Genomic DNA, 26,615 nt, shown 5'->3' with positions numbered 1-26,615 from the left:
CCTGTCCCCTGCTCTGTCCCCTGTCCCCTGTGCTGTCCCCTGCTCTGTCCCCTGCTGTGTCCCCGTCCCAGCTGACCCCTGCTCTGTTCCCAGGGGGTCTGGACAAGCTGAGTGTGCCCCAGCGCCTGCCCAAGGCCTTCAGCACGGGTTTCGTGGGCTGCATGCGGGACGTGCTCGTGGACCGGCGGGAGCTGCACCTGCTGGAGGACGCCCTGAACCAGCCCAGGATATTGCACTGCTCGGCCCAGTAGAGCCCAGGGACCTCCCTCCCTCCCGCCTCCCTCCTCCCTCCCTCCTGCCTATTGCTGTAATTATTTTCTATTTTTGTAAACTTATTGCTTTTTATATTTTTGGGGGGGACAGGGAGGGCAGGAAACCCTTTTTGCTGTCGGGCTCTGGGGGCGGCGAGGCTCGGCCCGGGCAGCGGAGCAGAGCTCGAGGGGGACACCAGAACTCTCCCACTGCAGCGTCGATCTTCTTCATACTTGAAGCTTCTTTTGTTTTGGGGTTGTTTTCCCCCCTTTTTTTTCCTGGTGTTTTTGGGGGGTTTGTTCCCAAAAACAACCCTGTTTTCCTGTGGGGGAAACGCTGCTGGTGCTGGCGAGGCCTTCACGGATTCACGGGGTGGGAATTCCCACCCTGCTCCGGGCTCTGGCTCTTCCAAACCTTCTCCTGGCCCCGTGTTCACCTGATTCCTGCTGCCCCCCGTTCCTCTCACTGTAATTTATGTGTGTAAGGATCTCAAGTGCTTTTCTCCTCCGAGCTCTGCTCAAATCAGGGATGCCACGCACTGGAAGGGAGAGAGCCGGGCCCCAGCTTCGCTCTGCGCTCGCCTCGGGACTCTTTGCTGGACTCAGAGGTGCTGGGGAGGCAAAAATGTGGATTTTTCCAGCGGTTCTCCTCCTCCTCTCCCTCCTGGACACGTGCAGGAGCAGCTGTGAAACCTCATTGCCACATTTTGTGTTGGTCCTGGCCCCTCCCCGGCCACCGAGCCTCGGCCTCACTCGTGCTGGGGATCACCTGGAGCTCCTCTCCAAGAGCTGGGAATTCTCTCCCTCTTCCAGGAGGACCAGGAGAATCCCTTTTCCCTCCTCAGAGATCTCCTGGACGTGTCCTTCCACGCCCCACAGCCTTCTCCAGCCTCTGGCTCCCAGCCTGGCAAGGCAGAGCTGCCACTGGAGCCTCTCCCACCAAGAAAATTTGGAATTTTTCACCTTGGACTTGGAAGTTTTTGGGTCTTCCACATTCTCTGGATGCTGCCAGCTCTGCAGGAACAGCTCCAACAGGAGCAGGAGCGGGGCTGGGGAGTCCTTGGGGGGAATTTGCAGCATTTTCTTCCAGGAAAGGAAAATTTTGGGGCCAGTTGTGAAGTTTCTGGGGTGTGGCTGCAGCTTGGGATCTCCTGGAGGTGGAGCTGGATCCCAGCTCTGGAAGAAATCCCATCTTCCTTTGGGATTCCTTCTCCATGGAAGGATTTCCTGCTGGTTTGTGGCCTCTGTGTCCCTTTCCCACCCTCAGCTGGAATTTCTCTGTGGAAAAAACAACTTTGGGGATTCATCTGCAGGATCTGGGTGGGGGTTCCTGCCCGAGGTGCCAGAATTTGGCTTTTTTTCCCTAAATTTCTACCCCACCTTGCAGGGCACCCTTTGAAATGGGGGTTTTGGCACCAACTTTTGAGCCAGGAAAGGTCAAAGTTCTTCTCTCAGGGTGAGCTCTGAACAAAGGTGGAACCAAGAGGGAAAACCAATGGAAAAACCACTTGGATCTGCTCTGATTTCATTTATTTGATTAAAAAAAAAATAAATATTCCCAACCTGTGACATTGCTGTGGGAAAGGCAGGGTCAGACATTCCATGGGGGCTGTGCCCTGTGAGGGATGAGGGCTCTGCTGTGCCTGGGGGTTCTGTGCGTGCCAAAATTCCCATTTTTGGGGGCTGCTGGCTCCAGACTGGGATTCCTGGTGGGAAATGCTGGGGTGGGATGGGAGGGAGGGGTCTGGGAGTGCCCCTGGCCCTGTTTGGGAATGGCATTCCCAGCTGGGCTGGTGTTCCAGCTCCAGAGGGACGGGGAAGCTGCTGATTTTGCTGATTTTCAGGAATGAAGTCAGGAAAGAGCAAAAAAAAAAACCCCAAGAATGGAACAAAAATAAATATAAAAACCCCATTCTGCTTTTGCTGGGGCTTGGAAATGCCTTAAACCAGGATTTGTGTCCTTGTGGGGGAGCATTTGGAATTTCCAGCAGCACATTCACCTGGGCTTTGTTTTTAACAACATTTCTACCACAGAACCTGCAAAAAAAAAAAAAAAAAAAAAAAAAAAATCCAAAAAAAAAAGACATTGAGGTTGGGGTTTTTTTTTCTGGTTTTGATTTTTTTTTTTTTTGGCTTTTTTTTAATTTAAAACCCCTGAGGTGTCCATGGAGAGGGTGAATCCCTGGGGAGCTGCTGGCTGAGTCCTGGCAGTAGAGGAGCAGCATGATGTAACCATTACTAACTCGTGTCTTTCGTCCAATCACCCAGAAATAAAGTTTGGAAACGATTAAAGAGGTTTTTAAGGGGCCTGCTGCTTCTTCCTTTTCCCCAGGATGAAGGAGAATCCTGCTTTCCTTGGTGCTGTTTGCTGGGCAGGGCAGGGGAAGCTCCTGCGTCTCCTGAATTCCGTTTGGCCAGGAATTCCAACCCACTCCCAGGGTTTTGCAGGAGTTTTGTGGTTTTCCTTCCTCTGCTCTGTGGTGTCAGCTCGTGGGAGTCTCCCCTTCTCCTTATTTGTCTCTTTTATCCCCTCAGCACCAGGGAGCCTTCCCAGCCTCTGGAACCTGGGTGTTTCACCCTCCCAACCTCTGGAATTCAGGTTTCACCCTCCCAACCTCTGGAATTCTGGGGTTTCACCCTCCCAACGTCTGGAATTCAGGATTCACATTCCCAGTCTCTGGAATTTGGGTTTCACCCTCCCAACCTCTGGAATTCTGGGGTTTCCCCTTCCCAGCCTCTGGAATTCCAGATTCACATTCCCAGCCTCTGGAATTCTGGTGTTTCACCCTCCCAGCCTCTGGAATTCTGGTGTTTCACCCTCCCAGCCTCTGGAATTCTGGTGTTTCCCATCTGCTCATCCAGCCCTCCCCATCCCAGCTCCTCACAGGAATGATCACTGAGCTGCTCCAGAAAAAAGAAATCCCTTTATTCCCTCAGGAGCTGGAGGAAGGGGGAGCCTGGGGAGCTCTGGGTGCATTCCCAGCCCTGGATTCCACGAGAGCCTGGCAGCGGGATGCACGGGAAGGACATTCCAGAGGCACGGGAAGGACATTCCAGAGGCACAAGGACATTCCAGAGGCACGGGAAGGACATTCCAGAGGCACAAGGACATTCCAGAGGCACGGGAAGAACATTCCAGAGGCACGGAAGGACATTCCAGAGGCTCGGGGGCGCGGTGAGCGGGATGTGGGATCTGCCGGGGATCCCAGGAATGCAGCGGGTCCTGCTTGGCACCGCCGCCCTGAGGGTGGAGCCGAGATCCAGGAAAGGCTTTGTCCTGTCCCTTGTCCCCATGGAGCCGAGAAGGAAGGACAGACAGACAGACAGACAAAGGGCTTTGTCCTGTCCCTTGTCCCCGTGGAGCCGAGAAGGAAGGACAGACAGACAGACAGACAAAGGGCTTTGTCCTGTCCCTTGTCCCCGTGGAGCCGAGAAGGAAGGACAGACAGACAGACAAAGGGCTTTGTCCTGTCCCTCATTCCTGGGCAGATCCAGGAGCTCCTGGTGCTGCTGAAGAGGGGTTTTGTCCCAAGCCCTGTCAGGGCAGCAGGTCCTGTCCCTTGTCCCCATGGAGCTGAGCAGATCCAGGGGCTCTGGCTCTGCTGGAATGGGGATTTTGTCCCAGATCCTGCCAGGGCAGCAGGTCCTGTCCCTGTCCTCATCCCTGAGCGGATCCAGGAGCTCCTGGTGCTGCTGGAGAGGGGTTTTGTCCCAGGTCCTGACAGGGCAGTAGGTTCTGTCCCTGTCCTCATCCCTGAGCAGATCCAGAGGTGCTGGCACTACTGGAACGGGGATTTTGTCTCAAATTCTGCCAGGACAGACGGCCCCATCCTTGTCCCCATCCCTGAGCATCCCCAGGGCTCTGTCCCTACTGGAAGGGCGGCCGTGTGACAGATTCTGCCGGGACAAAAGGTCCCATCCCTGAGCAGATCCAGGAGCTCCTGGTGCTACTGGAGAGGGGGTTTTGTCCCAGGTCCTGTCAGGGCAGCAGGTCCTGTCCCTGTCCCCATCCCTGAGCAGCTCCAGTGGCCTGTCCCTACTGGAAGGGTGGCCGTGTGACAGATTCTGCCAGGACAGAAGGTCCCATCCTTATCCCCATCCCTGAGCAGCCCCAGGGCCCTGTCCCAACTGGAAAGGCGGCCATGTGACAGATTCTGCCAGGACAGAAGGTCCCATTCTTGTCCCCATCCCTGAGCATCCCCAGGGCTCTGTCCCTACTGGAAGGGCGGCCGTGTCACCGCCGCGGCGGCCGCGGTGGCTTTGGGGGGCAGCAGCTCGGGCCGGCTGACGGCCGCAGTCCGCGTGAAGCAGCGCAGGTTGCCCGTCTTGAGCGCGCACTGCACGGGCCACAGGATGACGCAGAAGAGGATGATGAGCAGCGCCGAGAGCAGCACCACGCGCTTCCAGTCGTCGCAGAGCTCGCAGCGCGACAGCCGCCCCGCCAGGCCCCCCGGAGCCGCCTCGGCGCTCTCGGCCTTGCTCAGGGCCACGTCCACGGACAGGCACGACTCGGGGTTCTCGGCGTCGGCCGAGGCGCGGCGGCAGCAGAGCTTGGTGCCGTCCATCCAGAGCTCGCGCTCTCGCTGCAGCTCGGGCGGCAGCGTGGCCAGCAGCTCCTTGCTGGTGCGCAGGCCGGGCGCGCCCTGCCTGGGCAGGCTGGTGGGCTGGCGGCAGAAGGGGCACGGCAGCAGCTCCTGGCCGGCGCCCAGCGCCGCGCTCAGCCGCGCCACGCACTCCAGGCAGAACACGTGCGAGCACTGCAGCAGCTTGGGCGTCTTGAAGGTGTTGTCGTAGGTGTTGAAGCAGATGGAGCACTCCACGGGCGAGGCCGGCTTGGGCGAGCCGGGGCTGGCGCAGCTCGGGGAGCCCGCGGGGGAGCGGCCCTTCCTGCGGGCATCGCCCGGCGACGGCAGCGCCACCGGGCTGAGCGGCACCGCGGGCACCGCGCCGGGCACCGCGCCGGGCACCGGGCTGGGCACCGGGCTGGGCACCGGGCTGGAGGGAGACTCGGGCGTGCTGGAGTGCCACAGCTGGGGGAAGCAGGACATGATGGAGCCCCCCGAGGGGAACGGAGCCCGGGCAGACCCTGCAGGAGAACAACAGCACGGCACTCGTTTGATTCCACTCTTCTAGCTCTTTGGTCTATTTTATTTTCTATTTTATTTCATTCTATTCTATTCTATTCTATTCTATTCTATTCTATTCTATTCTATTCTATTCTATTCCATTCCATTCCATTCCATTCCATTCCATTCCATTCCATTCCATTCCAAATTTATTTATTTTATTCCTTTATTTTACATTATTTTCTTTCATTTATTTATTTATTTACTCATTTAGTCAGAATCCCCCCCTTTTTATTTCCTCGTATTTATTTTATTTTATTTATTTATTCAGAAGCACCCGCCTTTTTATTTTATTTATTTATTTATTCAGAATTACCCACTTTTTATTTAGTTTCATTTATTTCATTCTCTTTCTTTTATTCCATTTATCTATTCAGAATCACCCATTTTTATTTCATTTTATTTATTTTATTCTATTTTATTTATTCAGAATCACCCACTTTTTATTTCATTTCATTTATTTCATTCTCTTTCTTCTATTCTATTGATCTATTCAGAATCACCCACTTTTCATTCAATTTTATTTATTTTATTCTATTTTATTCTATTTTATTTATCTATTCAGAATCACCCACATTTTATTTTATCTATTCAGCATCACCTGCTCTTAATTTCATTTATTCAATGTTATTTTATTTTATTTTAGTCTCTTATTTTATTTATTCAGAATTACCCGTTTCTAATTTAATTTTTTTTATTTTATTTTTTAAATTTTTATTTTATTATTTTATTTCATTTATTTTATTTTTTATTATTTTATTTTATTTTATTTTATTTTATTTTATTTTATTTTATTTTATTTTATTTTATTTTATTTTATTTTATTTTTTCTTATTTTTTCTTAATTTATTTTTTTTATTTTTTATTATTTTATTTTATTTTATTTTATTTTGTTTTATTTTGTTTTATTTCATTTTATTTTATATTTTATTTTATTTTATTTTATTTTATTTTTTCTCCTAATTTTACCTGCCCTTGGCCCCACAAAGCCCCTCAAGAGAAGCCAAGAGCCCTCGGAGCTCCCCCAGCCCTTTCCCACCAGGAACTCCAGGAATTGCCAGGAGCGAAATTCCCGCCCAGTTCCTCCTTTTGGGGCAGAAAGTTCCAGAACTGGACCTACCCCGGCTGCTGGGAGCAGGGAGGAGAGCAGAGGATTCCATGGGGAATCTCTGAATTCTGGGCTTACGGAGCTTGAGCCGGGCCTAAGAGAGACGGTGACATTTTCAGAGGGAGGAACAGGGGGAAAAAAAGCTTTTTTTGGGGAGCCTGGGAGCTGGAATTCCAGAAAAACCCCAGGGAAAGGGGGAAATTCGGGTTTTTCCTGGGAAAAGTGAGGAATTCTCAGCCTGGAGCTGCAGCTCCAGAGGAGGAAATGGCTCCTGTCCCTTCATCCCCTCAAAATTCCCCAAAATTTGGATTATTTTAGGCCACATCAGCACCCAGAGCCAAAATTTCAGTTCCTGTCCCTTCATCCCCCTCAAAATCCCCCCAAAATTCGGATTATTTCAGGGATCACCTGCACCCAGAGCCAAATTTCAGTTCCTGTCCCTTCATCCCCATGGAATCCCCCAAAATTTGGATTATTTTAGGTCACATCAGCACCCAGAGCCAAATTTCAGTTCCTGTCCCTTCATCCCCTCAAAATCCCACGAAATTTGGATTATTTTAGGCACCATCAGCACCCAGAGCCAAATTTCAGCTCCTGTCCCTTCATCCCCTCAAAATCCCCCCAAAATTCGGATTATTTTAGGCAACATCAGCACCCAGACCCAAATCTCAGCTCCTGTCCCTTCATCCTTCCTGGAATCCCCCAAAATTCAGATTATTTCAGGGGTCACCTGCACCCAGAGCCAAAATTTCAGCTCCTGTCCCTTCATCCCCTCAAAATTCCCCAAAATTCAGATTATTTTAGGTCACATCAACACCCAGAGCCAAAATTTCAGCTCCTATCCCTTCATCCCCCTCAAAATCCCACAAAATTTGGATTATTTTAGGCCACATCAGCACCCAGAGCCAAAATTTCAGCTCCTGTCTCTTTATCCCCTCAAAATTCCCCAAAATTTGGATTATTTTAGGTCACATCAGCACCCAGAGCCAAAATTTCAGCTTCATCCTTCTTGAAATCCCCCAAAATTTGGGTTATTTCAGCTCCACCTGCACCCAGACCCAAATTTTGAGCTTCATCCTTTCTGGAATCCCCCAAAATTCAGATTATTTCAGGGCCCAGCTGCCCCCAGACCCAAATCTCTGCTCCTGTCCCTTCATCCTTCCTGGAATCCCCCAAAATTTGGGTTATTTTAGGCTCTGCCTTCACCCAGACCCAAAATTTCAGCTCCTGTCTCTCCATCCCCCTCAGAATCCCCCAAAATTCAGATTATTTCAGGGCCCAGCTGCACCCAGACCCAAATTTCAGTTCTTTATCCCCCAAAATTCTGATTATTTTAGCAACACCTGCACCCAGACCCAAATTTAGAGCTTCATCCTTCCTGGAATCCCCCAAAATTCAGATTATTTTAGGCTCTGCCTTCAGCCAGACCCAAATCTCAGCTCCTGTCCCTTCATCCCTCCTGGAATCCCCCAAAATTCAGATTATTTTAGGGATCACCTGCACCCAGACCCAAATTCCAGCACTTTATCCCCCAAAATTCAGATTATTTCAGGGATTCTCTGCACCCAGACCCAAATCTCAACTCTTTATCCCCCAAAATTCAGATTATTTTAGCAACACCTGCACCCAGACCCAAATTTTGAGCTTCATCCCTCCTGGAATCCCCCGAAATTTGGATTATTTCAGGTCACATCAGCAACAAGAACCTGATTTTCAGCTCACCTGGCTGCCCTCACAGCTCACCTGGCAATTAAACCCCAATTTCTGTCAGGAAACACCGAATTTTCCTCACATTCCTTAAGGGAAAACCCAAAAAATCTCTGTGATTTATGGCGGGGCATTCGGAATGATTGCAAGGGAGAATTTGGAAATTTATAATCAATTTATAACTAATTATTATTACAAATTTATGGCAAATTTGATAAAAAATTCATAATAAATTTATAATAAATTTATATCAAAATCGATAATAAATTTATATCAAATTTATAATAAATTCAGAACAAATTTATAGTAAATTTATATCAAATTTATAATAAATTAATAACAAATTTATATCAAATTTATAATAAATTCAGAACAAATTTATAATAAATTTATAGCAAATTTATAGCACATTTGATAATAAATTTATAACAAATCGATAATAAATTTATATTATAAATTTATAAATTTATAATTTGTTATAAATTTATCATCTATAACAAATTATAAATTTGTACATTTATTACCATTTATAATCATTGCAATTTCTAATTTGTAATTTATAATAATTCTATTATTTCCCATTATTTGTATTATTCTTGTAATATCTATTTTTTAATCGAAATTATGTCTATAGTGTGTATATTTATTGCTATATTTATAGAAAATGTATTTTTATTTATGTTTAGAGATTTATTTATAGATACATCTATTTATATACCTAATTATCTATTTATAATAATACATTTTTATATTTATATTTATATTTGTATTTGTATTTGTATTTGTATTTATATTTATATTTATTTATTCTATAATTCCCTTCAGAACTTCTCCTTTATATTTATATTTACATTTATATTTACATTTATATTTATATTTTTGTTTATATTTTATATTTATATTTATATTTATATTTATATTTATATTTATATACTTCTCTTCAGAACTTCTCCTTTATATTTATATTTATATTTATATTTATATTTATATTTTTATTTTTATTTTTATTTTTATTTTTATTTTTATTTTTATTTTTTATTCTATAATTCCTTCAGAACTTCTCCTTTATATTTATATTTATATTTATATTTATATTTATATTTATATTTATATTTATATTTATATTTATATTTATATTTATATTTATATTTATTCTATAATTCCTTCAGAACTCCTCCTTTATATTTATATTTATATTTATATTTATATTTATATTTATATTTATATTTATATTTATATTTATATTTATATTTATATTTATATTTATATTTATTCTATAATTCCTTCAGAACTCCTCCTTTATATTTATATTTATATTTATATTTATATTTATTCTATAATTCCTTCAGAACTCCTCCTTTATATTTATATCTATATTTATGCTATAATTCCCTTCAGAACTTCTCCTTTATATTTATTTTTATTTTTATTTTTATTTTTATTTATTCCATGATTCCCCTCAGAACTTCTCTTTTTTTGTGCTCCTCTTCATTTAAACACAGAATTATTTTTGTTTTTCGGGTGCACCTTCTCCTGGCGTTAAATTTTGTGCATTTCCAGCTGATTTTAATGGGTTTAAATCTATTTTTAATTTTTTTTTCCTTACAGAAAATTCACCAATCCCAGCCCAAACTGGCCCAAAAACCTGAGGGAGTTTTTTCCTTTTTATCTTTATTTTTTTTGCTCAATATTCCCTTTTTCCCACCCCCTAAATTCAGATTTTGGCAGCTCCTGGGGCTGTCTCAGGATTTTCAGGAAGGAGCCTTGGCTTGCCCAGGCTCTTCCTGCCCAATCAGGAATGATGAGAAATTATTAATTATTAATTATTAATGATGAATTACGAAATTTCTGGGCATTTTCATGGCTCCAGCCCAGCAAAATCCTGAATTCAACTCCAAATTTACCCCAAAATAATAAAAAATTCAAACTTTGCCATCTGCTAAATGCGATCCTGGCCTTCTGGAAGTTTCTTGGTTTGAGGAAATTGAGATTTTTTCCTTCTTTTTATCCTTTTTCCTGCTTATTTTTGGTGTGATATTTTGATTTTTGGGGGTTTGGAGCTGAGGCTGGGAGGTTTTTAATCCCCCACCCTTCCCCCCCTGCAGCTTTTTAACAGAATTATTTGGGGTTTAGGGGCTTTTTTGTTTGAATTTCTGATTTTTGTTCCCAGTCCAGAGCCTCTCCTCTTCCCAGGTATTTCCTGGGAATTTCCAGGAGCTCCAGGAAACAACGAAACCATCCAGGAGAGGGAGACAAAGGGAGAATTCCTCGAGTTTTGTAAATTCTGGGAATCTTTTTGTGCCATAAAAGCAGCGAGAGAGGGGCCACGGCTGGGATGGGGTTGGGGCTGTAGGATTGGGATTTCTCCTGTCCCAGGGATCCCAGTCCCAGGGATCCCAGTCCCATGATCCCAGTCCTGGGGATCCCAGTCCATGATCCCAGTCCCATGATCCCAGTCCCATGATCCCAGTCCCATGATCCCAGTCTCACTGATCCCAGTTCCCATGATCCCAGTCCCATGATCCCAGTCCCATGATCCCAGTCCATGATCCCAGTCCCATGATCCCAGTCCCATGATCCCAGTCCATGATCCCAGTCCATGATCCCAGTTCCAGGGATCCCAGTCCTGGGGATCCCAGTTCCACTGATCCCAGTCCCATGATCCCAGTCCCATGATCCCAGTCCCACTGATCCCAGTCCTGGGGATCCCAGTTCCACTGATCCCAGTCCCACTGATCCCAGTCCCACTGATCCCAGTCCCATGATCCCAGTTCCATGATCCCAGTTCCAGGGATCCCAGTCCCATGATCCCAGTCCCACTGATCCCAGTCCCACTGATCCCAGTCCCAGGGATCCCAGTCCCATGATCCCAGTCCTGGGGATGCCAGTCCCACTGATCCCAGTCCCATGATCCCAGTTCCAGGGATCCCAGTCCCATGATCCCAGTCCCACTGATCCCAGTCCCATGATCCCAGTTCCATGATCCCAGTCCCACTGATCCCAGTTCCATGATCCCAGTCCCACTGATCCCAGTCCCACTGATCCCAGTCCCACTGATCCCAGTCCCATGATCCCAGTTCCATGATCCCAGTCCCATGATCCCAGTCCCATGATCCCAGTCCCATGATCCCAGTCCCATGATCCCAGTCCCATGATCCCAGTTCCAGGGATCCCAGTTCCATGATCCCAGTTCCATGATCCCAGTTCCACTGATCCCAGTCCCACTGATCCCAGTCCCAGGGATCCCAGTTCCACGATCCCAGTCCCACTGATCCCAGTCCCATGATCCCAGTCCCACTGATCCCAGTCCCACTGATCCCAGTCCCACTGATCCCAGTCCCACTGATCCCAGTCCTACAATCCCAGTCTCACTGATCCCAGTCCCAGGGATCCCAGTCCCATGATCCCAGTCCCAGGGATCCCAGTTCCCATGATCCCAGTTCTACAATCCCTGTTCCTGTGATCCCAGTTCCAACAGTCCCAGGGATCCCAGTCCCAGGGATCCCCATTCCAACAATCCCAGTTCAGTTCCAACAATCCCTGTTCCAGTGATCCCAGTTCCAATTCCCCAGTCCCAGGGATCCCAGTTCCAACAATCCCAGTTCAGTTCCAACGATCCCAGTTCAGTTCCAACGATCCCAGTTCAGTTCCAACAGTCCCTATTCCACTGATCCCAGTTCCAACAATCCCAGTCCCACTGATCCCAGTCCCACTGATCCCAGTTCCAAAATCCCTATTCCAGTTCCCCAGTTCCACTGATCCCAGTTCCACCAATCCCAGTCCCAGTGATCCCAACCCCAGTGATTCCAGTTCAGTTCCCACAATCCCAATTCCAGTACCCCAGTCCCAACAATCCCTGTCCCACTGATCCCAGTCCCAACAGTCCCAGTCCCAGTTCCCCAGTGCCACTGATCCCAGTGATCCCAGTTCCACTGATCCCAGTCCCAACAGTCCCAATTCCAGTTCCCCAGTCCCAGTCCCACTGATCACAGTCCCAACAATGCCAGTTCCAGTTCCCCAGTCCCACTGATCCCACTGATCCCAGTCATAACAGTCCCTATTCCAGTTCCCTGGTCCCAGTTCCCCACTCCTAATGATCCCAGTCCCACTGATCCCACTGATCCCAGTCCCAGTTCCCCACTCCCACTGATCCCAGTCCCAGTTCCCCACTCCCACTGATCCCAGTGATCCCAGTCCCAGTTCCCCACTCCCACTGATCCCAGTGATCCCAGTCATCCCAGTCCCAGTTCCCCACTCCCCCTGATCCCAGTCCCAGTTCCCCACTCCCCCTGATCCCAGTGATCCCAGTCCCAGTTCCTCACTCCCCCTGATCCCAGTGATCCCAGTCCCAGTTCCCCACTCCCCCTGATCCCAGTGATCCCAGTCCCAGTTCCCCACTCCCCCTGATCCCACTGATCCCAGTCCCAGTTCCCCTGTCCCACTGATCCCAGTGATCCCAGTCCCAGTTCCCCACTCCCCCTGATCCCAGTGATCCCAGTCCCAGTTCCCCACTCCCCCTGATCCCAGTGATCCCAGTCCCAGTTCCCCACTCCCACTGATCCCAGTCCCACTGATCCCAGTCCCAGTTCCCCTGTCCCACTGATCCCAGTGATCCCAGTCCCAGTTCCCCACTCCCACTGATCCCAGTCCCAGTTCCCCACTCCCACTGATCCCAGTCCCAGTTCCCCACTCCCCCTGATCCCAGTGATCCCAGTCCCAGTTCCCCACTCCCACTGATCCCAGTCCCAGTTCCCCACTCCCACTGATCCCAGTCCCAGTTCCCCACTCCCCCTGATCCCAGTCCCAGACCTGGCTCGGTGGGATTTCTCCCCCAGCCCCACCAATACCTGTTCAGGTGCGGTTAGAGGGACCAAACCATCTCCTGCTCTCCCAAAGCCCCGGAATCCTCCAGGAATCCTCCAGGAATCCTCCAGGAATCCTCCAGAAATCCGCGGGAATCCTCCAGGAATCCGCGGGAATCCTCCGGGAATCCGCGGGAATGCGGGACTGGATCCCCGGGAGCCGAGCCGGGATGCGCCGCGGGATCTCCCGGAGCGGGAAGCGGCGCGGGGCCAGCCCAGGGCACTTTGAGCTTGTCCCTTCCTGCCCAGGTGAGTTTGTCCCTTCCTGCCCAGGTGAGGTTGTCCCTTCCTGCCCAGGTGAGGTTGTCCCTTCCTGCCCAGGTGAGTTTGTCCCTTCCTGCCCAGGTGACTTTGTCCCTTCCTGCCCAGGTGAGTTTGTCCCTTCCTGCCCAGGTGAGGTTGAGTTTGTCCCTTCCTGCCCAGGTGACTTTTCCTGCTCCGCCCGCCCGGCCCCATCCGCTGAATCACGGCTGGAATCACCCGCAGCCAGCCTGGAATGCTCCGGGGCCGCGGGGAAAACACCCGGCACCCCCGGGCTGGGGTTCTGGAACATTCCCTCCCCTTTCCCCCCATTTCCACCACCGATCCCTCCTTTCCAGCCTGGGAAATCCGAGTTTTGAGGGTTTAAAAAATTTTCCCCTAATTTATTCCCTCTTTTCCAGCCTGGGAAATCTCACTTTGGGGGGTTTGAAACATTTCCTCTCCTTCCCCATCCATTTCTGTCTCTGATCCCTCTTTTCCAGCCTGGGAAATCTGAGTTTTGAGGGTTTAAAAAATTTTTCCCTAATTTATTCCCTCTTTTCCAGCCTGGGAAATCCGAGTTTTGAGGGGTTTTAAAAAATTTTCTCTCATTTTTCATCAATTTCTATCTGTGATCCCTCTTTTCCAGGCGAGGATATTTGATTTTTGAAGGGGTTTTTAAAATTTTCCCTAATTTATCCCTGTTTTACAGGATGGGAAATCCTATTTTTGAGCATTTTTAAAATTTTCCCTAATTTATCCCTCTTTTCCAGCCTGGGAAATTCGAGTTTTGAGAGGTTTTAAAACATTTTCTCTCATTTTTCATCCATTCCCATCACTCTTTTCCAGCCTGGGAAATTCTGATTTCCAGGGTTTTTTTTAAATTTTCCCTAATTTATCCCTCTTTTCCAGCTTGGGAAATTCGATTTTTGAAGTTTTTTTTTTAATTTTCCCTAATTTATCCCTGTTTTCCAGGTTGGGAAATCCTATTTTTGAGCATTTTAAAAAATTTTTCTCTAATTTATCCTTTTTCCCCAGGGTCCCTGGAAGTTAAAGGCTGGGATATTCTGGTTTTGAGGGGTTTCCAGAATTTTCTGTTGTTTTCCATCAGTTTCCATCACTGATCCCTCTCGAGATTGTCTGGAAGGAACAGAGCAGGGCAAAATAAAATAAAATAAAATAAAATATACAATATACAATAAAGTTTAAATATATATATATCATATAAAATCTGAAATACAGTAAAATAAAATATAAAATTAAATAAAATATTTTTTTAAAATTAATTTTAAAATAAAACATAAAATGCAATACAATATTACATTAAAATAAAATAAAATAAAATAAAATAAAATAAAGTAAAATAAAAATTAAAATAAAATAAAATAAAATAAAATAATAAAATAAAATAAAATAATAAAATAAAGTAAAATAAAAATTAAATTAAAATAAAATAAAATAAAATAAAATAAAATAAAATAAAATAAAATAAAATAAAAATGATTAGGCTCCATGCCAGGGTCAGCCCCAGGTTGACTCACCAGTTCCTTCCTGGCAGGAGCCAGCGCAGCCTCTGGAATTCCCACTGGAATTTGGCATCCTGGGAACTGCAGAGCCAAGCCCGGCCAGGAGGGGAAAGCCTGGGAACCCTTCCCTGCTGGAGCGCCGGGAATTCCCTGGGAATGCTGCAGGGACAGAGCTGGGAATTGTTTCTCTGGAAGTTCCCTGCAGATGGAATTCCTGGGAATTCTGGGAATGCTGCAGGGACAGAGCTGGGAATTTTTCTCTGGAGCCAGAGGAGAAAAGTTTGGGAACCGTTCCCTGGTTCCATTCCTGGAGAGGGAATTCCCGGTCTTGGATTTCTGGGAATGCTGCAGGGACAGAGCTGAGCTCAGGGAATTCTCCTCTGGAACTTCCCTGCAGATGGAATTCCTGGGAATTCTGCGATGCTGCAGGGACAGAGCTGGGAATTGTTTGGATCCAGGAGCAGAACCAGGCTGGGAACCATTCCTTGATGGAGCACCGGGAATCCCAGGAATGCTGCAGGGACAGAGCTGGGAATTGTTTCTCTGGAGCCAGGAGCAGAACAAGGCTGGGAACCGTTCCCAGTTTCCAGGCTGGACTGGGAATTCCCAGCCTCAGAATCCTGGGAATGCTGCAGGGACAGAGCTGAGTTCAGGGAATTCTTCTCTGGAAGTTCCCTGCAGATGGAATTCCTGGGAATTCCGGGAATGCTGCAGGGACAGAGCTGGGAATTGTTTCTCTGGAACTTCCCTGCAGATGGAATTCCTGGGAATTCCGGGAATGCTGCAGGGACAGAGCTGGGAATTGTGTCTGGCAGAGCTGCCAGGAGGGAGGAGGAGAGCTCAGTGTGTTTCCCCTGGGTATTTCCAGGGTGTTCTCCCTGCATTCCAGGAGCTGGGGAGCTGCTGGAAAATCAGAAATAAAGTAGAAATAAAGCAGAAATAAGTCAGAAATAAATCAGAAATAAGTCAGGAATAAGCCAGAAATAAAGCAGGAATAAAGCAGGAATAAAGCAGAAATAAAGTAGAAATAAGTCAGAAATAAATCAGAAATAAATCAGAAATAAGCCAGAAATAAAGCAGAAATGTCAGAAATAAAGCAGAAATAAGTCAGAAATAAAGCAGAAATAAGTCAGAAATAAATCAGACATAAAGCAGGAATAAATCAGAAATAAGTCAGAAATAAAGTAGAAATAAAGCAGAAATAAATCAGAAATAAAGTAGAAATAAAGCAGAAATAAATCAGAAATAAGTCAGAAATAAATCAGAAATAAAGCAGAAATAAATCAGAAATAAAGTAGAAATAAAGCAGAAATAAATCAGAAATAAGTCAGAAATAAATCAGAAATAAAGTAGAAATAAATCAGAAATAAGTCAGAAATAAAGTAGAAATAAATCAGAAATAAATCAGAAATAAGTCAGAAATAAATCAGAAATAAGTCAGAAATAAAGTAGAAATAAATCAGAAATAAATCAGAAATAAATCAGAAATAAGTCAGAAATAAGTCAGAAATTTTAAATACAGAATTCACACGGACTATTCACGATATTGTTGTTTATTTACAGGATGTGCTGATGACGTTTTAACCCATCCTGGATCTCCCGCCTTTCCCAGCAGGTGCCGGAGCTCTCTCACTGTCCCGAGCCTGTCCCGAGCCTGTCCCGAGCCTGTCCCGAGCCTGTCCCGTGCCTGTCCCGAGCCTGTCCCGTGCCTGTCCCGAGCCTGTCCCGAGCCTGTCCCGAGCCTGTCCCGTGCCTGTCCCGAGCCTGTCCCGAGCCTGTCCCGAGCCTGTCCCGAGCCTGTCCCGTGCCTGTCCCGAGCCTGTCCCGTTCCTGTCCCGAGCCTGTCCCGAGCCTGTCCCGAGCCTGTCCCGAGCCTGTCCCGTTCCTGTCCCGCGGCGCTGAGTCACTTCCCTCCGCCGGGAATGACTCCGGGCAGGGGAATGTTCCCAGGAGCGCTCCTGCCGCTCCTCTCCCGCTGTTCCGGACCCAGGCAAACCCTCCGGCCCTCTGCCGGCGGAATTCCTGCGGCTCCAGCCCGGACCCCTGGGATCCTCGCGGCAAAAGGATTCCCCATTCCTGCTGTTCCTCAGCCCAGGATTCCCCATTCCTGTTTTTCCTCATCCCAGGATTCCCCATTCCTGCTGTTCCAGGATCCATGGGATCCTCACATCCCAGGGATTCCCCATTCCTGCTTTTCCTCATCCCAGGATTCCCCATTCCCGCTTTTCCTCATCCCAGGGATTCCCCATTCCTGCTGTTCCTCAGCCCAGCATTCCCCATTCCTGCTGTTCCTCAGCCCAGGGATTCCCCATTCCAGCTTTTCCTCAGCCCAGGATTCCCCATTCCTGCTGTTCCTGGATCCATGGGATCCTCGCGGCAAAAGGATTCCCCATTCCTGCTGTTCCTCAGCCCAGCATTCCCCATTCCCGCTTTTCCTCAGCCCAGGGATTCCCCATTCCTGCTGTTCCTCATCCCAGGGATTCCCCATTCCTGCTGTTCCTCATCCCAGGGATTCCCCATTCCTGCTTTTCCAGCATCCATGGGATCTTGACAGCCCAGGATCCCTCATTCCTGCTTTCTCACAGCCCAAGGATTCCCCATTCCTGTTTTTCCTCATCCCAGGATTCCCCATTCCTGTTTTTCCTGGATCCATGGGATCCTCACAGCCCAGGATTCCCCATTCCTGCTGTTCCTCAGCCCAGCATTCCCCATTCCTGCTTTTCCTCATCCCAGGGATTCCCCATTCCCGCTTTTCCTCATCCCAGGATTCCCCATTCCTGCTGTTCCTCATCCCAGGGATTCCCCATTCCAGCTTTTCCTCAGCCCAGGATTCCCCATTCCTGCTTTTCCTCAGCCCAGCATTCCCCATTCCTGTTTTTCCTGGATCCATGGGATCCTCACATCCCAGGATTCCCCATTCCAGCTGTTCCTCAGCCCAGGATTCCCCATTCCTGCTTTTCCTCAGCCCAGGGATTCCCCATTCCTGCTTTTCCTCAGCCCAGGATTCCCCATTCCTGCTCTTCCTCAGCCCAGGATTCCCCATTCCTGCTTTTCCTGGATCCATGGGATGCTCATGGCAAAAGGATTCCCCATTCCTGCTTTCTCACAGCCCAAGGATTCCCCATTCCAGCTGTTCCTCAGCCCAGGGATTCCCCATTCCTGCTTTTCCTCATCCCAGGATTCCTCATTCCTGTTTTTCCTGAATCCATGGGATCCTCACAGCCAAGGATTCCCCATTCCAGCTTTTCCTCAGCCCAGGATTCCCCATTCCTATTTTTCCAGCATCCATGGAATCCTCACTGCCCAGGGATTCCCCATTCTTGCTTTTCCTGGATCCGTGGGATCCTCACAGCCAAGGATTCCCCATTCCAGCTTTTCCTCATCCCAGGATTCCCCATTCCTGTTTTTCCTCAGCCCAAGGATTCCCCATTCCTGTTTTTCCTGGATCCATGGGATCCTCGCAGCCAAGGATTCCCCATTCCAGCTTTTCCAGCCTGGATCCATGGGATCTTGACAGCCCAAGGATTCCCCATTCCAGCTTTTCCTCACCCCAGGATTCCCCATTCCTGCTTTTCCTGGATCCATGGGACCCTCACAGCCAAGGATCCCTCACTCCAGCTTTTCCTCAGCCCAGGATTCCCCATTCCTGCTTTTCCTGGATCCATGGGATCCTCACAGCCCAGGAATTCCCAGGATGGTTTGCACTGCCCAGAGCACATCCAGGTAGGAAGGAGGAGCTGGGATTCCAAGGAATCAGGAATTCAGTGAATCCAGGAATTCCCCATCCCCATTCCCATGTCCCTGTCCTATTCCTATTCCCATCAATTCCCAATCCTGTTCCCATATTCCCAATTTCCCATATTCCCATCTTCATCCCCATTTCCCATATTCCCAATTTCCCATATTCCCATCTCCATCCCCATTTCCCATCCCCATTTCCCATTCCCAATTTCCCATATTCCCAATTTCCCATATTCCCATCCCCATGGGAATTTCCAACACAGAAAACCCACCCAGGAATTCCAGCCCAGCCCCAAACCCCAGGAATTCCAAGGCTCTCCCACTTCCAGGGATTTTTTTTCCCCCTTTATTCAGGGAACTAAGTCGGAAAATCCTTCACGGATCTTTTTTTTTTAATATTTATAATTTTTTTAGGTTTCATTTTGGCGCTTCAGGAGCGATTCCCCGTCTCCTTCTCTCCCTCCTTCCCTTTTATTTTAAAAAACAATATTTACAAAGCCACGGAAATGAAGCAAGATTACCTCGTTAGCTGGAATGGGGATCATTACCATATTTTATGAATATTCATGGCATTTTTCACCTCCTACCTTTACAAATATTTGCATTTCGAGGCAGTCTCGCTTTAAAATTCAGAAAAATCCGACAAAACCAATCCATATTTTGTGTGTAATTTGCAACTTCCAGTCCTAAAAAAGTTTAGGGAAGACATCCAAAACCTCCAGGAATCTTCTCCATGATAATTTAAGCGGAAAAACAGATTTTTTTTCCTCAAAATAAAGGTGAGGAGCAGCTCCAAATTTGGCTAAATGAGGCCTTTGAGGTTTTTTATTTACGCTTTTGTCAGCTAAAAGAAAACAAAACAAACCCTGAGGGAAATCAGGAGCTGGCTTGGGAAATGCCAAATTTAAATGGATTTGTGCTCCAAGGAATGAGGAAAATTCTGGGATTGCGGAAGGAGCTGCTCCTCATCCGCATGCAAAACAACACGGGGTTAAAAGGGGAAATAAACCACATGAAAGGAGATTTTTTTGGGTAAATAAACCACATTAAAGGAGATTTGTAGGGGGAAATAAACCACAGAAGAAGGAGCTGTTTAGGGGAAATGAGCCACACGGTTTCCTTCATGGAATTATGGAATGTTTTGGGTGGGATCTTAAATCCCATCCTGTCCCACCCCTTTCCCTGGGCAGGGACACCTCCCCCTGTTCCAGGTTGCTCCAGGCTGGCCTCGGACACTGCCAGGGATGGAGCAGCCGTATCTGGCGCAGCTGTTTTTCCCGATTTTCCCGATTTTCCCGATTTTCCCGAATTCCCGGGATTTTGGGGCGCCCAGGCCTCGAGCCCGCCGCCTCCTCCCTCCCGCCGCGTCAGCGTTGCCAGGCAACGCCTAAAATGGCGGCGCGCGCGCGGAGCACGCCGGGAGCTGTAGTGCGGAGGCCCCACCGCCCCCGCGTCCCGCCGGCAGCGCGGGACTCGCTTTCCCAGCAGGCACCGCGGCGCCGCGCGAAAAGGCTGAGAAAGCGTATTTACCTGCGGGGAGTAGGGGACAGGTGGGGCGCGCCGCGGGTGCTGTTGGGATTTGTAGTTCCTGGCGGAGCCACCGCTAGGCGAAGCGGCGAGGCGGGCGGCGGCCGCGGGACTACAACTCCCAGGGTGCCGCCGGGCGCAGCGGGCTGGGCGCCGGTGGAGGGCGGGGGGTACGAACGGGAACCTCGGCGGTGCCGGGGGGATGCTCGGGGGAGCCCTCAGGTGAGGAGGAGGAGGAGGGAGCGGGAGGGGGAACGGGCGGCGAGCCCCGGGGCGAGCGGCGAGCCCTGGGTGGGGCCCCATTGTTCGCGGTGGGCAGCGGTTCCTGATGGAGTCCCCGAGCTCTCCGGGGAAATCGGCGGCGGCGGGGTCGGAGGGGCTGAATTTGGGATTAAAAGTCGCCCCTTGTCCCTGCTCCTTGCCCAGCGCTCTTGGGGCCAGCTGCCTTTGGAAAGGAATCCTCTCTTTCTCATTCCCCCGTGAAACTTTTATTTCCGAATAATTTGGCTCGGTTGAAGGGGATTTTTTGCCGATCTGAGCTTGTTGGGGTGCTGGGTGTGCGGTGATGTTGTTTTGGTGTGTTATCCTGGCTGAGCTTCCCCAAAATGCACATCCCAACAATGTGCATATATTATCCCAGTAATAGGGGGTTTGGTGCCCCGTTTAGCGGTGAAAAACCCCCAGTTTGCCATAGAAACATTGGGATTGTTGAGCCTGGAGAGGGAAAGCTTTGGGGCGACCTCGCCGTGACCTTCCCGAGCTGCAGGAAGGGGAATTTCCAAGGGATGGAGTGACGCATGGGGAAATGGATTCCAAGCGACAAGGAGGGGGTTTAGCTTGGATTTTGGGGAGAAACCCCTCCCAGCGAGGCTGCTGGGATGCTGGCACTGGTTATCCCAGGGATATCCCATCCCTGGAATGCTGGACAGCATTGGAGCCACCTGGGGCAGAGCAAGGTGACACTGCATGCCCTTTAAATCCCTTCCAGCCCATTCCTTTATCCCATTCCCAAACCACTTTTCCTCGCAGAATATGAATTTCTCCTTCCCAAACCACGTCTCCCTGTATAACATTCATTTCTCCTTCCCAAACCACTTTTCCCTGTGGAATATGAATTTCTCTTCCCCAAACCACTTTTCCCTGCAGAATATTTACTTCTCCCTGTATAATATTAATTTCTCCTTCCCAAACTACTTTTCCCTGTATAAAATCCATTTCTCCTTCCCCAAACCACTTTTCCCTGTGGATTATGAATTTCTCTTTCCCCAAACCACTTTTCCCTGTGGAATATTCACTTCTCCCTGTATAAAATCCATTTCTCCTTCCCCAAACCACTTTTCCCTGTGGAATATGAATTTCTCTTTCCCCAAACCACTTTTCCTTGTGGAATATGAATTTCTCTTTCCCCAAACCACTTTTCCCTGTGGAATATTCACTTCTCCCTGTATAATATCCATTTCTCCTTCCCCAAACCAGTTTTCCCTGTGGAATATTCACTTCTCCCTGTACAATATCCATTTCTCCTTCCCAAACCACTCTTCCTTGTGGAATATGAATTTCTCTTTCCCCAAACCACTTTTCCCTGTGGAATATGAATTTCTCTTTCCCCAAACCACTTTTCCCTGTGGAATATGAATTTCTCCTTCCCCAAACCACTTTTCCCTGTGGAATATTCACTTCTCCCTGTATAATATCCATTTCTTCTTTCCCAAACTACTTTTCCTTGTGGAATATGACTTTCTCCTTCCCAAACCACTTTTCCCTGCAGAATATTCACTTCTCCCTGTATAAAATCCATTTCTCCTTCCCCAAACTACTTCTCCCTGTATAATATCCATTTCTCCTTCCCCAAACCACTTTTCCCCGTGGAATATGAATTTCTCTTTCCCCAAACCACTTTTCCCTGTGGAATATTCACTTCTCCCTGTATAATATCCATTTCTCTTTCCCCAAACCACTTTTCCCTGTGGAATATTCACATCTCCTTCCCCAAACCACTTTTCCCTGGGGAATATGAATTTCTCTTCCCCAAACCACTTTTCCTTGTGGAATATGAATTTCTTCTTCCCCAAACCACTTTTCCCTGCAGAATATTCACTTCTCCCTGTATAAAATCCATTTCTCTTTCCCCAAACCACTTCTCCCTGTATAATATGAATTTCTCCTTCCCCAAACCAGTTTTCCCTGTGGAATATGAATTTCTCCTTCTCCAAACCACTTTTTCCTGTGGAATATGAATTTCTCCTTCCCCAAACCACTTTTCCCTGTGGAATATTCACATCTCCTGCTGATTTTTCGTGCTGCAGCGTGTGCTGTAAGAGCAGCAGGTGTCCCAGCAGTAAACAGGAATGAATGTTTGCTCAAGGCAGGTGTGGAGCAGCTTTTGCAGCAAAGCCTGGCTTAAGGTGGCTGTGACTAAACCCAGCTTGTAATTGCTGGGCTCTGTTACAAAACCCCAGCTGTGGAAAGGGCAGGACTGAGCTGGAAAAACGAGTCCTGCTCCAGCTGGGATTGATAAAAGATTGTTCTGTTAATGCTCTCTCTGTGCCCCAGCAGGTTCCTGGTGAAATGAGCAGCAAAGCACCAGCCTCAGGTGTTTGCTGGCAGCTGGGCAAGGTGCACAGGGCTCCTGGGAGCCTGCAGGTGAGTGACACTTGCAGCTCTTAAACCCTCCCATTCCTCTCTGCTTTATCATGTCAGTGTTTAAAACCCTCCCATTCCTCTCTGCTTTATCATTTCAATGTTTAAAATCCTTCCATCCTTCTCAATTTTATCATTTCAGTGTTTAAAACCCTTCCATTCCTCTCTGCTTTATAATTTCAGTGTTTAAAACCCTTCCATCCTTCTCTGCTTTATCATTTCAGTGTTTAAAACCCTCCCATTCCTCTCTGCTTTATCATTTCAATGTTTAAAATCCTTCCATCCTTCTCAATTTTATCATTTCAATGTTTAAAACCCTTCCATCCTTCTCAATTTTATCATTTCAATGTTTAAAACCCTTCCATTCCTCTCTCAGTTTTATCATGGCCAACTTTTCTTCTCAGTTTTTTAATTTTAACTTTTAAAAATCTTCCATTCTTCTCTCAGTTTTATAATTTCAGTGTTTAAAACCCTCCCATTCCTCTCTGCTTTATCATTTCAATGTTTAAAACCCTCCCATTCCTCTCAGATTTATCATTTCAATGTCTAAAACCCTTTAATTCTTCTCTCAGTTTTATAATTTCAACTTTTCTCCTCAATTTTATCATTCCAGCTTTTAAAACCTCTCTGATTCTGCTCTATTTTATCATTTCAGCATTTCCAACTCTGGATTTTTCTCTCAGATTTATCATTTCAATGTCTAAAACCCTTTAATTCTCCACTCAGTTTTATAATTTCAACTTTTCTTCTCAGTTTTATCATTTCAGCATTTCCAACCCTTGATTCTTCTCTCAGTTTTATCATTTCAATGTCTAAAACCCTTTAATTCTCCACTCAGTTTCATAGTTTCAGCTTTTCTCCTCATTTTCCCCATTTATTTATTTCCATCACCCAAATGATTGGGTGATGGAAATAAATAAAAATGATTGGCTGATGGAAATAAAAATGATTGATGGAAATCAATAAAAATGATTGATGGAAATAAATAAAAATGATTGGGTGATGGAAATAAAAATGATTGATTGGGTGATGGAAATAAAAATGATTGGAAATAAAAATGATTGGGTGATGGAAATAAATAAAAATGATTGGGTGATGGAAATAAATAAAAATGATTGGGTGATGGAAATAAATAAAAATGATTGGAAATAAAAATGATTGGGTATTGGAATTAAAAATGATTGGGTGATGGAAATAGAAGTGATTGATTGATGGAAATAAAAATGATTGGAAATAAAAATGATTGATTGATGGAATTAAATTAAAATGATTGGCTGATGGAAATAAAAATGATTGGCTGATGGAAGTAAATAAAAACGATTGGGTGATGGAAATAAAAACGATTGGAAATAAAAATGATTGGCTGATGGAAATAAAAATGATTGGCTGATGGAAATAAATAAAATGATTGATTGATGGAAATCAATAAAAATGATTGGCTGATGGAAATAAAAATGATTGATTGATGGAAATCAATAAAAATGATTGATGGAAATAAATTAAAATGATTGATTGATGGAAATAAATAAAAATGATTGGGTGATGGAAATAAAAATGATTGGAAATAAAAACGATTGGGTGATGGAAATAAAAATGATTGATGGAAATAAATAAAAACAATTGGGTGATGGAAATCAATAAAAATGATTGGGTGATGGAAATCAATAAAAGTGATTGATTGATGGAAATTAACGTGATTGACTGCTGGAAAGAAGTGGCAGTGATGGCCCCGGGCTGCTCTGTGTGTGTTTCAGGGATGGGAATCCAGGCAGGGCTGAGCTGATCCAGCCAGGGCCTCCCCCAGGAGCTCCCAGTTCCCCCAGGAGCTCCCAGTTCCCCCAGGAACTTGGAATTTTAGTGTGGATTTTAGTGTGGATTTTTATCAATAATCCTTCCTCTTCTGTGTTTGAATGAGCAGGTGTTGGCAGGAATCTAAATAAAAATTTAATTTTTTTATGGTTTTATAATCAAGAATCCCTTTCCATCTGTGTTTTCTTAATATTCAGATATTGACAAAAATCGAAATAATTTAATTTTGTTATGTTTTATAATCAAGAATCCCTTTTCACCTCTGTTTTCTTAATATTCAGATATTGACAAAAATCGAAATAATTTAATTTTATTATGTTTTATAGTCAAGAATCCTTTTCCATCTGTGTTTCCTTAATATTCAGATATTGACAAAAATCGAAATAATTTAATTTTATTATGTTTTATAATCAAGAATCCTTTTCCATCTGTGTTTTCTTAATATTCAAATATTGACAAAAATCTAAATAATTTAATTTTTTTATGGTTTTATAATCAAGAATCCCTTTTCATCTGTGTTTTCTTAATATTCAGATATTGACAAAAATCGAAATAATTTAATTTTGTTGTGTTTTATAGTCAAGAATCCCTTTCCATCTGTGTTTCCTTACTCTTCCCACCCCTTTTTTCCCCTAAACTTCTTTAACATCTTTAAAGGGAAGCAGAATTCCAGTGCCATTAATGAATAATTTGAATTTATTCCCAAATTTTCTCCAGATCTGTGTTTTTCCTGGGAATGGAGGTGCCCTTCGTGCTTCTCCTGACCAGGCTGGTGGCAGAAGTTGCAGGAAAATCCACGGAAAACTCAGTGGGTGCTGCAGGAATTTTATTCTATTTTATTTTATTTTATTTTATTTTATTTTATTTTATTTTATTTTATTTTATTTTATTTTATTTTATTTTATTTTATTCTATTCTATTCTATTCTATTCTATTTTATATATTTTATATATTTTATTTTATATATTTTATTTTATTTTATTTTATTTTATATATTTTATTTTATTTTATATTTTTTTCTATTTTATATATTTTTCCATTTTATTTTTTTTCCATTTTATTTTATTTTATTTTATTTTATTTTATTTTATTTTATTTTATTTTATTTTATATATTTCATTTTATTTTATATATTTTTTCTATTTTATATTTTTTTTCTATTTTATATTTTTTCCATTTTTTTTTCCATTTTATTTTTTTCCATTTTATTTTATATATTTTATTTTATTTTGTATATTTTTTCTATTTTATATTTTTTCTATTTTATATTTTTTCCATTTTATTTTTTCCATTTCATTTTTTCCATTTTATTTTATTTTATATATTTTATTTTATTTTCTATATTTTATTTTATTTTCTATATTTTATTTTATTTTCTATATTTTATTTTATTTTATATATTTTTTCTATTTTATATGTTTTTCTCTTTTATTTTTTCCATTTTATTTTTTCCATTTTATTCTATTCTATTTTATTTTTTTCTATTTTATTCTAGTCTATTTTATTTTTTTCTATTTTATTCTATTCTATTTTTTCTATTTTATTCTATTCTATTTTTTATTTCTATTTTTATTTTTATTTTTATTTTTTATTATTAAATTAAAAAAAATTAATTTTATTTTTATCCCACATTTTCTGCAATTTTTATTTAGAAAATAAAAAATGAAATGTATTGATGAAAGAAAAATTAATTTGATGGATAAAAGCAAAATAAAAGAGATTTTTTAAAAATAAAATTTCTATCTAAAATAAAAATAGAACGGATACAGAAAAATAAAAATGATTTATAAAATAAAAATTAAATTAAAAATAAACCAAGTTTTCCTCTCCCTGCTGGAAAAAATAAATTCCAGTGGGTTTTAAGTGAATTCTCCCTTTCTTTCTGTGGGGATTTAAATTTCTTTTTATATTTATGATCATTTCCTTGGTGGCAAGGTGGGAATTCCTTGGGAATTTCTCTCCTCAGGTGGCAGCCCCGGGATGTTGTGTGGAAATGTTGGAATCCAACAGCTCCTGCCCGGCCAGCCAGCAGTGCAGCCCAGGTAGGGCAGGGAGAAAATGGGATAAAAATCAGGAAT

At 44.9% G+C, this 26,615-nt stretch overlaps 3 protein-coding genes and 2 long non-coding RNA genes across 15 annotated transcripts in view; 4 read left to right on the top strand and 1 right to left on the bottom strand.

Moving 5' to 3' along the window:
• The window catches only part of AGRN (agrin), a 109,505-nt gene extending 106,962 nt beyond the window's left edge, over positions 1-2,543 (top strand). For all 4 annotated transcript variants that reach the window (XM_059866781.1, XM_059866784.1, XM_059866783.1 and 1 more), the window contains one exon: positions 94-2,543. In XM_059866781.1, the coding sequence (XP_059722764.1) occupies positions 94-251 (158 nt within the window). In that variant the 3' untranslated portion in view covers positions 252-2,543. The remainder of the gene's footprint in view (positions 1-93) is intronic.
• On the bottom strand, positions 1,765-15,188 carry RNF223 (ring finger protein 223). 2 transcript variants are annotated; one of them, XR_009489277.1, is made up of 5 exons: positions 14,836-15,188; positions 13,040-14,434; positions 6,498-6,579; positions 2,956-5,337; positions 1,765-2,837 (listed from the first exon to the last, which is right to left on the bottom strand). XR_009489277.1 is itself a non-coding variant. In XM_059866785.1 (4 exons), exons 2-4 carry the CDS (start codon positions 13,625-13,627, stop codon positions 4,466-4,468), a joined length of 1,542 nt encoding a protein of 513 aa, XP_059722768.1. In that variant the 5' UTR covers positions 13,628-14,434; positions 14,836-15,188; the 3' UTR covers positions 1,765-4,465. The 2 variants fall into 2 exon arrangements, 1 of the variants encoding a protein (XP_059722768.1); XM_059866785.1 differs by having other exon boundaries at positions 1,765-5,337.
• Positions 13,456-16,921, top strand: LOC132337847 (uncharacterized). Its single transcript, XR_009489279.1, has 3 exons — positions 13,456-13,477; positions 16,384-16,435; positions 16,911-16,921. It is a non-coding gene; the product is annotated as an uncharacterized LOC132337847 (long non-coding RNA).
• Positions 16,922-18,409: 1,488 nt separating this feature from the next.
• Positions 18,410-19,213, top strand: LOC132337846 (uncharacterized). Its single transcript, XR_009489278.1, has 2 exons — positions 18,410-18,543; positions 18,976-19,213. It is a non-coding gene; the product is annotated as an uncharacterized LOC132337846 (long non-coding RNA).
• A 1,005-nt stretch (positions 19,214-20,218) lies between these two features.
• C23H1orf159 (chromosome 23 C1orf159 homolog) overlaps positions 20,219-26,615 on the top strand; it is a 29,664-nt gene continuing 23,267 nt past the window's right edge. For 4 of the 7 annotated variants that reach the window (XM_059866646.1, XM_059866640.1, XM_059866642.1 and 1 more), the window contains exons 1-4: positions 20,219-20,310; positions 22,645-22,731; positions 25,255-25,345; positions 26,504-26,579. In XM_059866646.1, coding sequence (XP_059722629.1) covers positions 25,274-25,345; positions 26,504-26,579 — 148 coding nt within the window. In that variant the 5' untranslated portion in view covers positions 20,219-20,310; positions 22,645-22,731; positions 25,255-25,273. Of the gene's footprint in view, positions 20,311-22,641; positions 22,732-25,254; positions 25,350-26,503; positions 26,580-26,615 lie in introns of those variants that run through there. The other 3 variants (XM_059866647.1, XM_059866641.1, XM_059866645.1) reach the window with 3 other exon arrangements.

Source organism: Haemorhous mexicanus, chromosome 23 (genome assembly GCF_027477595.1).
Source record: "Haemorhous mexicanus isolate bHaeMex1 chromosome 23, bHaeMex1.pri, whole genome shotgun sequence".
In the NCBI taxonomy this organism is placed as follows: Eukaryota; Metazoa; Chordata; class Aves; order Passeriformes; family Fringillidae; genus Haemorhous; species Haemorhous mexicanus.
This window is presented reverse-complemented; position numbering and strand designations above follow the sequence as displayed.